The sequence below is a fragment of the Cyprinus carpio genome, chromosome B5 (assembly GCF_018340385.1).
Source record: "Cyprinus carpio isolate SPL01 chromosome B5, ASM1834038v1, whole genome shotgun sequence".
Lineage (NCBI taxonomy): Eukaryota > Metazoa > Chordata > Actinopteri > Cypriniformes > Cyprinidae > Cyprinus > Cyprinus carpio.
The window spans coordinates 3,663,538-3,681,958 of record NC_056601.1 but is presented as its reverse complement, the minus strand read 5'-3'; the positions used below and the strand labels follow the sequence as shown (position 1 = coordinate 3,681,958).

The 18,421-nt window shown below is 34.6% G+C and overlaps 1 protein-coding gene across 26 annotated transcripts in view; it reads left to right on the top strand.

Moving 5' to 3' along the window:
* camk2b1 (calcium/calmodulin-dependent protein kinase (CaM kinase) II beta 1) overlaps nt 1–18,421 on the top strand; it is a 59,249-nt gene that overhangs the window by 6,015 nt on the left and 34,813 nt on the right. For 21 of the 26 annotated variants that reach the window (XM_042723667.1, XM_042723680.1, XM_042723672.1 and 18 more), the window contains exons 3-6: nt 5,131–5,190; nt 5,382–5,436; nt 6,740–6,805; nt 17,291–17,363. In XM_042723667.1, the coding sequence (XP_042579601.1) occupies nt 5,131–5,190; nt 5,382–5,436; nt 6,740–6,805; nt 17,291–17,363 (254 nt within the window). Of the gene's footprint in view, nt 1–5,130; nt 5,191–5,381; nt 5,437–6,739; nt 6,806–12,480; nt 12,554–17,290; nt 17,364–18,421 lie in introns of those variants that run through there. The other 5 variants (XM_042723668.1, XM_042723666.1, XM_042723685.1 and 2 more) reach the window with 2 other exon arrangements.

Sequence of the window (18,421 nt, the reverse complement as noted above, 5' to 3'; positions counted from 1 at the left end):
CCTGAAGCACGGGACTCTCATCTGACCCAGAGAGATGGTATTGACCCTGGCAGAATGCACAAATAAGTTAATGAGACGTGATTTGTAGTAACCATAGAATGTAAAAAAAAAGATGGACGATGTGTCTCCACTTCCTTCCATTATAGAAAAATGAAGCCAAAGCATCTTAGTATGGCCGCTGCCATCTTGAGTAAATGATGTCATTTGGAGCCTGAGTCTGCGCAGTAGAGATTCATTTGGAGCCCGAGTCTTCACAGTAGAGATTCGTTTGGAGCCCGAGTCTGCGCAGTAGAGATTCGTTTGGAGCCAGGGTCTGCGCAGTAGAGATTCGTTTGGAGCCCGAGTCTGCGCAGTAGAGATTCGTTTGGAGCCCGAGTCTGAGCAGTAGAGATTCGTTTGGAGCCCGAGTCTGCGCAGTAGAGATTCGTTTGGAGCCCGAGTCTGCGCAGTAGTGTCGTGAGGTGGAGCCGCAGTATCAAACTCCCGCCCAAACTCCCGCAGACCCAATCAACCATAAAGATGTATATATTTTATAGCATCAAATTACTAGCTAAAATCAAACGTATCACAAAAACGAACAATTGAACATATATCGGTGTAATAACTGCTACCTTAAATGACCAGAACCGTCTTTCGGAAAATTGTATTGGAAGTGTAATTAATTTTTTTATTTGGACTAAAGTCCCATTTGTTTACATGTAGAGGGCGGGGTTTATGACCTGTACTGCAGCCAGCCACCAGGGGGCGATCAACGAGCCCGCAGCTTCACTTTTCAGGACGTGTGAGACACACATGGTTGTAACCCATTAGCGATGTGTCACAATGTTGGTCTAGTAGGGCCCTATGAATTCCATTTTATTTTTTTCAGTTTTAATTTTGCTACATTCAATTTTTTTCTGTTTTAATTTTTCTGGGCTCTTGTTTAATGGTTCATTTAAATTGTGTTAATCAGAAAGCAAGTTGAATTAATTTAAATCATGAAACCTATACAATTTTACAAAATTAGAAAAAAAAAATTAACCTTTTTTTTAAATTCGTTTTTTTGTTACCAATTTCTCTGTTTTAGCATGTGTTTTGTGTTTCAACATACAATTATTTGAATGCAGTATAATGTGATTATAATATTAATATTATGATATAATTGATTATGAATAGTAATATATTTCTGGCACAATGTCTTAACATCAAGCAGAACTTTAATTTTGACGAGTTGCTGCAAATACTTTTAAATTTCTGCGTGTACATGATATGACACTAGTTTTACGCAAATGAAATGGTAAAATGCTCAGGAAGTGACTCTCAGAACAGTTTTGGAGATGTTGTTCATGTATTATGTTATTTATAGTGAATGAAACTCTGCGCCATCCATCACACAGACCTACAGAAAATGCAGGATTTATATTTAAATAGTCTTTTTGAGGCTTAATATTTAGACATTAGTCCACATCACAATTTGATTAAAGTGTAATGACCTACTTTTCATTAATTTTTCCAAACTTTGAGAAATTCCGTGACATTCTCCGTAGATTCCGTGATTCAGTCCGTGTTTTCTGCATCCCTGAAATCATAGGGCCCTAGTCTTGTCATCTGACCTTTAATTAGTCTAGTTTATCTAGATTTTTGCACTAATAATTTTCAGCTTTTATGTTTTTTTTAGCATGCTACAGTTTAGTTGTGCAGTCATCTCGGAAATAGTTGTGTCTTTTCAAGCATCATCATTACGAATTCAGATGTTGTGATCGCATTGTTTATTTTTAGGATATTGGCACTAGCATTGCATTATAAAAATGCTGTTATTTAAAAGTACTTCTGCTGTGCTCTGTCCAAATTTTTTTTAATGCAAGAGTGTGTCTTACAGACGTGTCCTATGGGTCTTTAAAGTAGCGATGTGACACAAGTAATAACAGATATTTTCTTCCAGATTGTAATGTACAAAACTGAAAATTATTATGAAAAGAAAAATTAGACAATGAATTAGTTCAGCCCATCAGTTCTTGACTGAATGGAGGCAGAATGGCTGGATTGTAAAAGTGGGTGGAGTTTAAGCAGACTCAATGATTGGCTAAATCATTCAAAGGAAGATCAATAACATGCATCTAGAAAATTTCCATTTCATGAACAATTCGTTTTTGTTCATTTTGAAAATATGTAGATTTGGACAACCATAAACCACCAAAACCTTTAACTAGCAATGCATGGTTTTCGACTTGAAATCGATATCTTGTCTTGGAAATGAATAGTGTGGTGGTTTAAGGGTATTATTATTTAAATGTGGTATAGGCAGGGAACTCATTAGCTAGAGCGGAGCTCGTTGGCGCTCTAGTGCTGCGACAGCTTCAGGAGCATGTGTATAACTCAGAGAATGCCCAGCAGCTGAGCTTAAGGTCAACGCACGCCAGCGTCAGCGAGGCGGGATTCCAGACCCGGCCAACAGCCAATCAAGAAGCCTGTCTCTGTGTTAGGGTTAGTAGTAGTAAGACGAAGCAGCGCCAAGCCATTAAATCTTAAAATATGGCAAGGCTGAGAATAGGGACAATAAAATATTGAACAGTAGGTAGAGGTGGGACATGATCAAATTGAAAAACAACAACTTTTGAATGCAGGCTAATTGGCTCTTCACATGGAACTCCACTGTGTGACTTGGTGACCTTGAGTGTCAGCTGAAATAAATGTTGTTTTACTCAGGTCAGATGGCGATTTATGTTTGGGTTTGCTTTCGTACAGTGTTGTGTTTAACTACTGATGCAGTGGAGGTTATGCATTATACAGTGACTCCCCAAAAAAGTATTTGGACATTTAAGTTATGCTTATTCTTTACTGTATTTTTGTAATGTCTTTGCATTACATAACAAAAGATCAAACTAAGTGTGATTAACCTTAAAGACAGTCAAGCGAAAAGAAGTTTGTATAGATAAATCAATAGCTACTGTATATTTGTGGTTGTCAAACAGTGGAAACATCATCAGAAAAATGATTTAGTAAAGTGAAATTAATTCGTGGAAAAGTCATTTGTTTTTTATTTGGTATTATTTTATTTGATTTCATCATTTCAGTCATCATTTGTTTTCCACTTGGTCATATATTTATATTTATATATAAAAGTGATATTAAAATGAGCACATTAAATATGAATAATTATTATGGCATTTGAATGGTCAAACAGTGGAACATGTTTTCATGACTGTATCCTTACTGCTTGGATTGTGTTGTGAATTCTTGTGAATTCAAACTTTCACTGTTCACTTACAAAACATAGTGGTGAAATATTGCAAGCCTAAATGTTCGGCATTGCAGTTTTCCAGCGTTTATGATTATTTTTGCATCTACATTAGGTGATTGTAGTGAATTTACTCACATCAGCTGAACTTCCAGTTGTGTTGATAATTGTGTGCTCTCTTCTTAAATCGTTGATGTCGCCTTCAGCTGTGTCTGTCATTAATGAAAGCTGATTTTTAATTGCATGTGTTGCTGTTGGATTTAATTTTTCTGATACGTCCTGAGGCGTTATCTGTGTTGCTATCAGTTTGATGAAACATTAGATGCCCTTCAAGAGCATGAATCATAAGCTTAAGAAACATGTTTTGTATCGCCCTAATCCATCTTGGGCTTGATGGGGTTTTAGAGCTGTCTCTGTTGATTTTCAAGAAGGGAGCATTTATTCCACTCTTATAGTAGCTCATCATCATTAGGATCATCATCATTATTATTGTAATTAACAGCCTAGGTAGTGTGTTCTCTGTCCAGATGGACCAGTTGGGTGCTCTTATATAACCATGTCCTACAGTATATTGAGAGGTCTGTTGGTGTAGATATAGATGTATAAGACGTAGATATAAACACATAGAGGGCTGAGATCAGGCTGAGATGACTTTTCAGAAGAAATTTAGGTTAGATATTAGTATGGTTTTCACCATCTGAACCTTAAATCTAATCTGGAGTAAAAGTGGAGGTATACATCTAAACATTGTGTTGAGTCTCTATCTAGCCAGCCCCTAATTCTGGGCCGCACTGACCCTCTTATTAAGACTGAATGAGATCTAGGACGTTGATTTAGCGCAACTGTGACAAGCTTATGGTTTGTGATTGCTGCCTCCTCTCATGTTTTTGTGCCAAATGCTCAACACTAGCCAAAGGAAATAATGATAGCGTAATTAAAAGGCATAATGGGATATCAGGTTTGTGATGTCATTGCCAATGGAAACAAGGCCTGTAACTCTACACTGGAGCTATGACCAGTATGATGGCTAATGTGATATGATGTTTATTTTGAACATGGTTTATTCATAGTCTACCCAAAATTTTACTTTTGACTACTTTTGTTACTTTTTTTTCCCCACTACTTGAAATGCCCTGTTGTTAATTAAAAGCTGATATTACCATTTCCTTTAAAAGCCGATATTTAATTTATTTTATTTTATTTTATTTTATTTTATTTTATTTTATTTTATTTTATTTTATTTTATTTTATTTTATTATTTTATTTTATTTTATTTTATTTTATTTTATTTTATTTTATTTTATTTTATTTTATGCATGTTCATTTTTTACTTATTTTTATATTTAAATCAGATTTAGCTGATCTTAAAATTATTATTTATAATGATTTATATTGTAACAAATGACAAAATGATTTAGAATTTTTGCTTAACACTTTCTGTGTTTCTGGTTGTTAATTAAAAGCTGATATTACCAATTCATTTAAAAGCTGATATTTTATTTTATTTTATTTTATTTTATTTTATTTTATTTTATTTTATTTTATTTTATTTTATTTTATTTTATTTTATTTTAGGCATGTTTATATTTGCTTGTTTGTATATTTAGATCAGATTTAGCAGATCTCAAAATTATTATCTGTGTTTCATAATTGAAATTGTAAATTTGTGTTTCTTAAATTCACATTACCAAAATAAAAAAAAATATGATTTACAAATACTGATTTCCTTTTTTTTTTTTTTTTTAAGCAAGTATAAAAGAAGGCTTAGCAATATTGGCCAGCATTTTAATATTAGTCCATCCATACTGTTGGGCTGTTTTTTTTTTTTTTTTTTCTGCAGCTTATATCCCACCATTCAGTGTTTTATAATTTGTACTTTTAACACTTTCTGTGTTTCTGTGTTTGACCCTCAGACCATCAGAAGCTCGAACGAGAAGCTCGAATCTGTCGTCTACTGAAACACCCCAATATCGGTGAGCTATTAACCTCCGCCAATTATAATCAGAAATAATATATATTAGTAAAGTGTATTTTAAGTAATTAAACTCTGAATGGATTGTTCACATTCAGTTATTCTCATACTTTCAGCTCAGGAGAATGTTGTGTGATTTTTGTCCCTACAGCCTCAATAAAATCTTATCTCAATTCTCTGTTTTTCTTTTAGTTCGTCTGCATGACAGTATATCAGAGGAGGGCTTCCACTACCTACTGTTTGATTTGTAAGTGTCAGTGAACTTCCTGTCAGAATGTTCCTCCATTTTCTGTCAAATTAGCTTTGACGTGAGGAACAGCGTAGCCTAAAATGATTCATCCTTCCTATGCTACAGTATGTGCCTCTGAAGCCTTTTATCAGCATTCTGTTTTTCTGAACTGTTAAACGAATAGTTCACACAAAAATAAAAAATGCTGTCATCATCTGCTCACTCTCACAACACTGTATAAATGCAGAAGGAGTAATGTTGCATTCAAGTCATGTTTGAATGATTGTTTTTATGAGTGCACAAATTGTTATTGATCATAATATGTTATTGGTATTGTTAATTTTATAATATAGTTTTGTGTGCTGGTGATGAAGACCAGTGATCAAATTTGCCAGAAAATACTGTCTGTTTATGCCGTGACAGGCTTGTATAGCAAAACTGAATTTGGCAGCACAAGCATGATAAAATACGCTGATAAAGTGTCCATTCCACACCTACAGCTCCATTTCCTTTGTTCTTAATTTTGTTGTACTAGAGATAATAAAGCTCATATCTTTGACAGAAAGCAATGTAAATAATAAAATTGACCAACACATTTATTTTATTCCGACCAGAATTACTTGAACACACATCACATGATAATAAGGATTTTTCAAACTTATACTCTAAGTAGGAAATGACCAAGATGACTTTAAAACATCTAGCTGTCATACAGGCTGCTGTTTTCTGATGAAAGTGAATATTATATGCTATTAGGTTATTTACTAATATTTTAAATTAGATTTAATTTTTATATTTTTAGTTTTCAATTTAATTTTAGTTTTAGTATTTTTTTTTTTTTAGTTTAAATTTTTCTTATTTTTATTTAAGTTTTAGACCTTTTAAAAGTTAATTTTAATTGCCTTTTTTTATATAGTTTTATTTTTAGCTAAGAATACCAACACTGCTGTGCTGCATTCAGAGTCTTCAAAAGCCATGTAATGTATTTTAATTATTTTCCCAAACCATCCTTTTAAGAATACGTGGGCTTCATGAGTTATAATTCATAAAAACTGAACTATTACATGTTGATGATATATTATAAACTCATTGCTGTCAGATGGGCAGTAACCAAAAACATTCAATGCCATCCCAGAAGCATGCCATCTTAAAAACCTTCCCCTCGGTTTTCACACTTCTAGCTTTCCGGATAATTATTATATTTTTTTTTTTACGTTGGATTCTCGTCTCCATGGAAACTGAGCTCTTGGAAGGGACGTGCACTAGAACAGGAATTCTGTTTGAGTTAGCAAATAGCAAGGCTGAACTTCCTGTGTTTTAGGGTGACTGGAGGTGAACTGTTTGAAGACATTGTAGCCAGAGAGTACTACAGCGAAGCAGATGCCAGGTAAGAATGCTTTTCCTAATGTTTAACATTTCTCCGTGCCTCTCTTCTGCCCTTTCTTCTCCTCTCTCATTGGCCCTAGCTTGTTGCACCCGTCACCATCACATACACGTTCACTGTGAGTTTGTTTTGCATTTGGAGATCTCCCACAGTGCAACACGCAAATCTCACCCTTCGCCCATCACACACACTAGGGTGAAACCTGGCCTAAAAAGGTGGCACGACAGAACTGGACACTAGATCGTTTGAGGAAATGAACTGTATGCTGTTGTGTGTAGTTTAGGTGCTTTGTGCACCAATATACAATTCTAGAGTGATGCTGTTGTGTCTTTAGTCTCTCTGTCTATGTATATGTCTTCTCTTGTTTTGTTTTTTCCACTGATCTATCATGCATTGTCTCTTTCCCTCTCATATACACAGACAGCCTCCTTATAGGCAATTTTTTGACCATCGTGTACAGATCCCTTTTCACATTGTATGAGTGTGTGCTTGTGTGCTTGTTACCAGGGTTTACAGTATGCAGTCGAAGGTGTTAGTCCTAAGCATTATCACCCCGCGGTCCAGCCCAAATATGCAATTCCACATAATGACTCGAGCTAACTTCCTGTGGGTGTGTGCAACACGTTCGCTTTGACCGTCTCTCTTGTGTTTTTTTTTGACCCAGTGCTTGTTCCGTGGTATCGTTCGTGTGGGGAGCTGTGGTTTAGTAGTTAAAGGTCTGGTCTGCTAACTGAAAGTTAGAGATGAGACGATCCAGAAACACGATTTTGCTCTTGACATTTAACCTATTTTTTTCTTTTAGGTAAGTGTATGTGTGTCATTCGGCTAAATTAATAAGAAGTATAGTTTATCTCAGTATGTAGTATATCTATATAGTATATAAATCTCAGTATATCTATCAATAATAAATACAATCAAATTGTTTTTATGTGTGTGTGTGTATAATAGTCTCTTCAAGGCTGCATTTCTTTGATGTAAAGAAAAAATGTAAAAATTGAAATATTTTGAAGTATTTTTACTATTTAAAATGACTGTTTTATTTTTAATTGTTTTTAAAAGTGCAGTTTATTTCTATGATGCCAATGTTGCATTTTCAGCATCATTACGCCAGTCTTCAGTGTCACATGATCCTTCAGAAATCATTCTAATATGCGGATTTGTTGCTCAAAAAAGATTTCTTACTAAATATCATTATTGAAAACTGTATTTTTGCTGCTTAGTATTTTTGAGAAAGCCAAATTTTACAGGATTCTTTGAAAAATGAGTAGAAATTTAAAGTAATTTTTGCATCAGTGTGAAATCTTTGTCATTTTTGATCAATTTAATGCATCTTTGCTAATAAAAGTATTAATTTCTTAAATTAACTGAACCCAAATTTTGAACGGTAGTGTAAACATCGTTAAAAAAACCCCATACAATTATTTTTAAATTGCTGTTTATTTATTGAGGTGTGAATATATCACAAATAAAATAAATAAATAAATAATTGTATAACATAACTACTTAAATGACAGTTTAGGTAAAAGCTAGAAGAAATCTTTTTGTAATGTAAGTACTGCATTTTGTCAACTGTTTGGTGCAAACAAGTACTTGACTAGTCGATTACTTGTGCACGTGTCTAATACTAGTGTCTGATTGGATTGCATGATGATCTTGATTTGCAGGTTCAATCTCAAGTGTATAAACCACAGATACTGAGCCTCAGTGTCTTGGTTTTTATTAAAGTAGAGCAATATGCTCTTGTTCTCATGTCCCAGCTGTTAGTTACGATGTTACACTTTAGCCGAGCATTTGCTAAAGGGCAGTTTATGATCTTGTCGTGCTCTTGCAAGATGCTTTTACACTGAATTACTGCAATTACATGTAGTATATTGCACAGGGGCTCTTATAATAGGTATATATTGAGCTTCACCTAGCTCAAGGCGGGAGCTGGTTACTGAAGCCACGCCCACTTAACTCAACGAAAGTGTCAGCAGCGGCAATCCACCTGTCACTCAAGTGGCCACGCCCTTAATTATGCAGAACTTTAAGGCTTAATATAATTTAAATGGATGAGTTATTAAAAAATTCACCCCCCTCACAGTTGTCATGAAGGGCAAAATTAACTATATAGACCAAAATCATTTTTTGCACCAGGCTGTAAACATGTTTTTTTCTGCTGTAAAGTTGAGCATTTTAACATGGGGAGTCTATGGGACTGACTCCCTTCTGCAGCCAGCCTCAAGCGGCCAGTCGATGAATTGCAGTTTTAGTCACTTCCTTGTTGGCTTCATGAGCAGGAGGTTGCCGCTCGGTTAATACATTATAACACTTATCAGTTCATTGTAACACTGCATTTTATATTTTGTTAGAATTATTATGGCAAGATAATAATGTATTACAACGCACATTATGGGCTTTAAGTAAAGTGTTACTGAAATTTATTTGATGCAACTTGCATTTCAGACACAACAACAATAATAATAGATAAATAAAAAATGATAATAACAGTCATAATAATAATGATAATAGTTTATTTTATAGTATTTTATTGTTAATAATATATTTTAATAATAGTATTGTTGTTATTATATAAAATAGTCATGACAATCATGTAAAATTATATATAAAAAAAAATCCCACATATTTATTATATGTATTTTCTTTTTTTAAGTGTAATTTGTTACAGGAAAATCTAAATTGATTTTTACAAAAATTATCAGTTATCACACTATTGAAGCCCATTTCTGCCACTATATAATAAAAAAAAATAGGTAATTGCGACTTTTTATCTCACAATCCTGACTTTTTTTTTCTCAGAATTGCGAGTTATAAAGTCAGAATTGCGTGATATAAACTCGCAATTGTGAGTTATAAAATCAGAATCGCAACTTATAAAGTCAGAATTGCGAGATATAAACTTGCAATTGCGAGAAAAAAACTCTCAGAATAAAAATTATTAGTTAGAAGGGAATATTAGAAATATTAGTTAGAAGTGAATTATCAGTTACCACACCATGGAAGCCCGTTTCCGCCACTAAATAAAAAATAAAACAAGGTAATTGCGACTTTATATCTCAAAATTCTGACTTTATTTCTCGCAATTGCGTGTTATAAAGTCAGAATTGTGAGTTAAAAAGTCGCAATTACCTTGTTTTATTTTTTTATTCAGTGGTGGAAACGGGTTTCCACAGCCACACTGCTTTCTTGATATCTTTAGAAAGTTTAAATGTGACTGAGAAATCAAATGTTCGCCCGTTTCTTTTGCAGGAATAGATGCAAGGAAACATCTCTGCTTCTTCCCTTGTGCTCTTCTCCTGCTGACCTGCTTCTAGCCACCTGCTGTTTGTCCCTCCTCTCTCTCTCTCTCTCTCTCTCTCTCTCTCTCTCTCTCTCTCTCTCTCTCTCTCTCTCTCTCTCTCTCTCTCTCCCTCCTCTCCATCTCTGTTGTTTTCTCTTTCACTCTAAATGTCTCTCTTCTGGTGAAGCCCTGCAGCCGTGCGCTGCCCCCTGCCTCCTCAGAGAGAGGGAGAAACTAGGGCTCCAATTAACACACGTAATTAGGGCTTCATCTTTCTCCCCTCCTCCCATTCTCCACCTGTCTCTCTCTCTCTTTGTCTTCCTTCTCTCTTTTATTCAGATATTTTAGCTCTCTCATTCTGTGTGTGATAGTGTCACTGGCACCTACTCCGCTGTGTTGTGGCTCTTGTTGTTGGACGTGTGAAAGAAGCAGGGTATGACGCTACTGTGAATGGAAACAGGCCCAAACATCAGTGATTTAAATCAGTGAAAAGCACTTTACTAATCATCTGTCTTTTTTTGTTTGTCAATCTCTTATTATTATTATTATTATTATTTGTTTATAGTTATTAGTTTTACCACATAGAGGTGTACACCCTTAAGGTTTAGAAAAATAAATGATAACATAATGTGATTGAAAGGTGAAGTGTCAGGTCTTTCTGTTGATATATTTCTGTAGCTTTGTGCTGTTTAGCCCCGCCCACTGTGACATCTCACTGGTCTGAAGTCCTGTCATAACCATAAATTAATACCATATCATGGAGCAGTTTTGTATTCAGTGTGGACAAAAACAGTCGCTGAAAACTTGCCATATTGTGCCTGGTTAGGACGTAGTTTTAGGTAAGTTTTGCCTCAAAATGTTAAAATCTACTAGAGTAGGTTGAAATGTTAAAGTTAATAGAGCAGGTAAACAAAAACATACAAATCAATTATTGAACAAATGAGAACGTTTGTATTCTTATGTCACTTTCAAGTCATTTTTAAGTTTTTTTTTTTTTTTTTTTTTTTTTTTTTTTTTTTTTTTTTACTTTTATTAAACAAGTGAAAGTAAAGGCATTTATAATGTTACAAAAGATTTCTGTTTCAAAGAAATGCCATTCTTTTGATATTTTTATTCATCAAAGAATCCTGGAAAAAAATATTGATCAGATAAAAATGTTTCTTGAGCAATATCAGCATATTTCTGATTTCTGAAGGATCGTGTTACAAAGAAGTCTTGAGTAATGATGCTGAAAATTCAGCTTTGCCATCACAGGAATCAATTACATTTTGAAATCTATTAAAACAGAAAATGGTTATTTTAAATTCTAATAATATTACTATTTTTATTGTATTTTTAAATGCAGCCTTGGTGAGCATTAAAGACTTACTTTAAAAACATCTTCACCCCCAAACTATATAGATAAAACAACATGTTGTCGTGTGTGTGTGTGTGTGTGTGTGTGTGTGTGTGTGACAGATTGCCCCCTCAAAGACAGTATATGTATTAGTGGTCGACCGATAGTGGTTTTTTGACAGCCGATGCCGATATCTTGGAAAGCAGGGGGGCCGATATCCGATAAATATATGAAAAAAATTAATTAATATTTTTATATTTAAGAAATTTGAAATTATTTGACAATGGATTAAAAAATAAATATGTAAAATAAACATACTTATACTTTAGATGACAAAGCATTTTTCACAAATAAATGAATGTTTAATAAAAATATAATTAAAAAGGAAGAAAACACTGTAACCAACAGGGCACTCAGTATTTTGGGAAGTTTGTGTGCATTGGGAATCATATTTTTCAAATAAAGCCAGGGTAATATGACAGTGGACAAATGCATAAAGCAATTACTCGAACACATCGGCCAAGCAGAAAAACTTATCGGCAGATGCCGATATTTGCAAAATGCCAAATATCGGCCGATATATCGGCCTTGGCGATATATCGGTCGACCACTGATATGTATATAGTAAATCTCCCCACACCACACCAGCTTTTATTCTCACATCCTCAGATTTAACACACAAACTACACTCACTACACCTGTTTCTCCTCACCTACTCTCTCTCTTTCTTTCTCTCTCTGATGTTGTTCTTGTTGTTGACAGTGGTGTGTTTTATGTCTAAATGGTTCCGTCTCTTCACTTCCACCATTCACTTTCCTCTCTTTTTTAATCCCTCCCTCCATCTCCCTCTCTTCCCTCACTGTCTGCGTCACTCCTCACATCTCCCGTGCATCGATTCAACCCGTCACCTTGTTTTCTCGATCATCTCCGCTCCTTTCGTTCAATGCACTGCCATCACTCCATCAATCGTTTGATTTCACTGTATCCATCCTCACATCTCCCCCTTCACCTCTCGCTCCCTTCCTCCCCCTCCTTTTTCTTTTTTCCGTTTTGTCTTCACAGTCACTGTATCCATCAGATTCTAGACAGTGTTCATCATATTCACCAACATGACATAGTGCACAGGGACCTGAAGGTCAGTATGTAGCTCACACACTGCCTGTCTGTGGCCTGTCTGTTTGCCCCTGCTTGCTCCTGTCTGTGTGTCTGTAGCTGTAGCCTATCTGTCTGTCTGTCCGTCTTTGTATGGCATCATGGGCTTCCCCTAATCCATTGACTGCCGTCCCAAAATTCCCGATTCCTTACTTCCTGTGCTTGATCTTTAACTTGACGTCATTGTGCAGATGATCAGAACTATCAAGGTGTTATAAGAATTTTTACTTGTGAGGTTTTTAGTTCTTACTTTCTATTACTATTATGTTTAAAGGGACAGATCACCCAAAAATGAAAATTCTGTCATCGTTTACTCATCCTCACGTTGTTACAAAGCTGTTTGCATGTTCTTGCATGTCCACAGAAGAAAGTAAGCCAAACAGGTTTGGAATGACATGAGGGTGATAAAATAATGATAACGATCCCTTAAATCAAAATTAAATTATTTACGGTTAGAATACAGTGGTTCTTTGTATAAACATTCCTAAATTACTTTGTGTTAGAGTGTTCATTATGTATCATGTTGTCTTTGTCAGAAATACTGGGCAAACTGTTTGAGGTCAATTTTAATCTAAAAGCAAATTTAATTCATACAACTTTAACAAATTTTTTTTTTTAACAATAATAGGGCGCTATGAAATTTTAATTATTTCCTGAAACTGTGTTGTCTGTATAAATTTTTCTGGATTCTATGTTTTAACACAAATTTCTTATGAAAAACAGTAGTAATCAAACGAATGCATGAAACTTTATCAATTTAATCAATCTATTAAAATGTCATGACATTTGAACAAGTCCTCTCATTTTTTGGCAAACAAAGTGCTGCAGAAAAATGGTTTACTGTTTATTAAAACATGGTAGATAAATTGTGTGATATTATGCGATATTCTTTAAAAATAAACTATATTATTGTTTTTACATTGAGAAGTACATTAGAAGTACCATAGTAATATATTTTATAATGTCAACATTTTTAAAAGTCAAGCCAAGCTTTTATTTTGGCGGGTTATAATGTAGACCTCTGACTTCCTGTGTGTATCTAGCAATATTTTTTATCAAAATAAATTTATTTCTCTATTTTTGATTTATTCATTCAAATATTGACAAACTCTGTGGCATTCCGCATTTTATTGTAAATTCCATTTTTATGACTGGATTCGGTGATTCCGGCATCACGGATATCATAGGGCCCTAAGGTAGTCAGCAAAGGAGATTTAATAGCAATAATCTTGTTTTATTAGTTTTAGCTTTTTTCAGTATTTGAATGAATAGTATCAACAGTATTATGAACTACCATTCATTCTCTTGCTTTAAACAGTAGTAGGTTTTACTGTCTTTTTTCTGCAGTTATGATATTTGTAGATTTGTAATTATGGTAACTCTTTATTTTAAGCTGTGCTTGTTACACGTTACATGTATTTACTATCGTAATAACAATAAATTATGCATAATGACATGCAAGTAACCCTAAGCCAAACCCTAATTCCAAAACCTAACCATATAGTAAGTACACGTAGTTAATAAATATTACTCGGTACATAAATGTATAGTTACACTGTAACAAGAACACCTTAAAATAAAGTAGAACTGCAGTTTTACTTCTCAGTGAAGATTCTTGCAAAAGTTAGTGCTTAAATTGCTCTCTATCTCATGAAGGGTTGGAGAAGAGACTCAAATACTGTAATATTTAGTGACGTTGGTACAGGGAATAAAGCTAATATTAGAGGCAGCACAGTGAGTTTCAGTACATTTTAATGTCCACAGCAATTCTTTCAAGTGGAGATTTTGTGCTGAAATACAGTGACACTTCCTGTCTCACCCCTACACATGCACACAAAATCACACAGCCTTACACGCATCTTCTCTTGCAGTCCAGCCATGATCAGCAGCTGACACTGTGGGAGGTGTGAAGAAACACACACACACATACACTATGATGAATGCACAAAACCTTACGTGCTGTTAATATCTAAATATCCCTCTATGCATTCATACATTTAAAGGCAGAGTAAATAGACAGATGCAGTCAGAGAAATGGGTTTATTCTGAGATGGTCTGTCTTACATTTGCTGTGACCATATGTCATGCTCCGTGGTCTTTTAATGGGAGACATTTAGAAAGCAAAGCAGCACTTTAATTTACAGCCCTGAACTTTACTGCCATGCCAGAACTTTACACACATGGCAGTAAACTCATGCGGTGCACACTCCAGATGGATAATAATAATCACAGCTATAATGTTATTTATGCAGCACTGTTCCTATCAGTAATGTTCATTAAAACTTAAATATGGTCATTAAGGCTAGATTGCTTTAAATAGCTTTTATGTAGATTTATGTAAATCTAATAATTTATACCGTTTTGCCTTTGTAGGGAGAGAATGACAGAATCATCCTCCAGTATGTGTGAAAGAAGGTTTTTTTTTTTTCAGATTAAAATGGATGTAATTTGAATGAAATGCAGTCTTTTTAAATTTGATGTGCAGTTCGTTTTGGATAAGAGTCTTGGAAATAACAAGTTAATGCTAATTGAAATTACTACATTGACTTCAAGGTTGACAGTGTCAGAATCAAAGCTTAAATCCAAAAAAAAATAAAAATAAAATTCTAAACATTGATCCTGTGCGTATTATTCTTAAAACTTTTATGTCTTCAAATGGCACAAAATCCTAATATAGCAATTATTCCTAAATAATAATAATTTACCTAAATTTGCTTCTCCCAAGAATATTAATAAAGTTTAGTTAAAAACCAATCTAATCTGTTCAGAATAAAACTTACTTAATTATTAATTCTAATGAAATGATTGCCGTTTTATGTATTGATGCTTGGTAATACACTACAATCCAAAAAAATTTGGGTCACATTTTTTAATTGTTTTTTAACTAATTCTCTTTTACTCACAAAGGCTGCTATAAAAACACTAATATTGTGAAATATATTACAATTTCAAATGTAATTTATTTGTGTGATGCAAAGCTGCATATTCAGCAGCCATTTTTATAGTCATCAGTGTGTCACACGATCCTTCAGAAATCATTCTTCAAAAATCATCTCAAAAAATGAAAACACTTGTGCTGCTTAATATTTCTGTTAAAACCATGATGCATTTCTTTCAGGATTCTTTGATGAATAGAAAGTTCAAAAGAGCAGAATTTGAAATAGAACTATTTTGTAACATTATCAGTATTGTTACAGTCACTTTTGATACATTTTGTGTCCTTGCGGAATCAAAGTATTAACTTCTTTCTAAAAGATAATCTCGCTGAGCTTTTGAATGGTAGTGCAAGTCAGATTGTAGCTTTACAGATTTCCATACAGTTAATGTCATCCACAGTTACACCATATCACATGACCTTCACACACACACTTACTCTGTATGAATTACTTTAAGATTTAATTTCCAAAACCCTCTTTTACTGCCCTAGGGAGGAGGAGAGGAGGAGAGCTGCAAGCAGCAATTAGCAGAATCCAGAGGGTATAGGAAGCTGCCGTAATGTTGTAGATGAAATGGACCTAGTGGCATGTCTTTGTAATTTAAATATTACAGTGTTGCAGTGCAGAATTAAACAGCTTTAAATGTATGATATTCCACTGATTATGCTCATTTACCTATGTCTAGGTCTTGTAAATAATGGTGCATATCAACGTTTTTGGAAAAGAAAGTGAAATACACTACTGTTCAAACTTTTGGGGTCAGTAAGATTTTTCTTTTTTTTTTCTTTTAGAAAAAGTCTTATTATCCCACCAGTGCTTCATTTATTTGAACCAAAATACAGTAAAATCAGCAATATTGTGAAATAATGTTACAATTTAAAAATAACTGTTTTCTACATTAATGTAAAGCTGATTTTTTTTTAGCAGCCATTAATCCAGTCTTCAGTGCCACATAATACTTAAAAAATCTGTTTACAACAGTTGTCAAATGAGATACATTTCTTTCTGGATTCTTTGATGAATAGCAAGTAAACAAATGGCAAATTTATTTAAAATGGAAATCTTTTTCTGTCTTCACTGTCACTTGTAATGTGTCCTTGCTGAATAAAAGTATTTATTTCAAAAGATAGTAAATAATGTCCTTACTGACTTTAAACTTTTGAATGGTGGTGTATGTAAATGCCGTTTTGTTGCATTCTTGGCTTTTAAGACCTCCGATCCATTACATGAGCAGTTCATGAGAAGAAGATAAAATATGAGGCTTATGGTTTTTATTATCATTATTTTAAACTAAAATCTAAAGCGGTTCAAAGAACATAATAATAGGCCAGTGGAAAAGCAATAGGAAATTTACACTTGATTTATACATTTTTTTATCTATGATATGGGACAGGTCCTACATATGTTGACATTAGAAAATAAAATAAAACTCTAAAAAGACGCAAAGCATTGCCTCCATAATGTTACTATTGTAACCGATTTTAGATATCTCGCAATTGAATCAAATTATATTAAACAAGTTTTGCTTATTAAATAAGTTTTGCTTTCTAACTATTAGTGCTAAAATCCACCGGCGGTTTTTCAGCTGTTTAAGTGGTTTTTATTTCAGCTATTATTGTATGCTAATATTTAGCTACGTGGAGGCAAGGCTTGAGTCTAGAGAGAGATGCCCTGCCCCTTCCTTTTTACATTTTTACCTGCCCCAAATACCCCTCACCCCTGGCCTGTGCACGGGACTGTAGCGCTGCTCAGACTAACATGCGCCCCCTGCTGTTTGCATGCAGTCACTGCATCCAGCAGATCCTGGAGGCGGTGCTTCACTGCCATCAAATGGGCGTGGTGCACCGAGACCTGAAGGTAAGTGACGGTTGTGATGTCATCGCTGTCCTTCGAGTGTGTGAACTTGTGTATGTGCTCATAAAAGTTGGTATGTAGAATCCGTGCCTACCGCTGTGTCGATCTGACTGACGTAGTTGCTGATAGGCACTTTTGGTCTCCCTGCGAAAACCGGGGGGAAAAAAAGATTGAGAAATGCATGGGAGGTCAGTCCGATTTCACACAGTGATAGTGCATGGCGTACATGCTTGTGTGTTGCTGTGTTTGGCCGCTGCTGGTGATAAATTCACTTTCCTGAATGTTCAGGTAGGACTGCGCTAATTGGACCGACCCGAAGAGCGACATTGATTTTAGTGCATCAATCAAGATAAAGGTCTCTTTTGAACTTCAGATGTACTCCCACTAAAATGTCTGTGATAAAGTAGAAATAAAAATAGACCAAATTTAATTAACTATGAATGCAGCTCTTATCTAGATTGCTTTTATTGACCAGAGAGTCAGTGTAGACATCATGGTCCCAGTCCCAAACCAGTCGTCATGTCCAGGTTTGAGTGCACTGCAATGGCATTTGACTGCTCCCTTCTGACCTTTGACCTTTTTTTAAAATGCAGTGTGCTTCTGGGAAATGTTTTTCCTAGATGTAATTCAACTACTGTCAGTCTGTCACGCTACAGTACCTGGCGGACAGATTACAGTGTGAACCAGCCAGAAATTAGCCTAGGATGCTTATCATAACTGCCAAAAATCTCCCATGCCTTCTTTACGAAAACATAGTTAGCGCTTTGCGGTTTGTCTGTTAAGAGAAGCTGCTTGGGAATGCATGCCGCATGTTTATCTGTTGATAGCAATCTTGTAAATGGTCCTTAATGTGGTTTGTCTGGTTTGTTTGTCTCATATGCATGTGTAAGTGCTTTGATTGTGACTTGTATATATGTAATGTCACTTTATAAATACACATTTATCTGCAGGTAAATTTCTTCAAAATGCTCAGATCCTTTTGAAAACGGTGCACTTTGGATTGTGGCTTTTATTGACATGTCAAGTGCAAAATTACATCCAGATGTATATCAATAAATCAG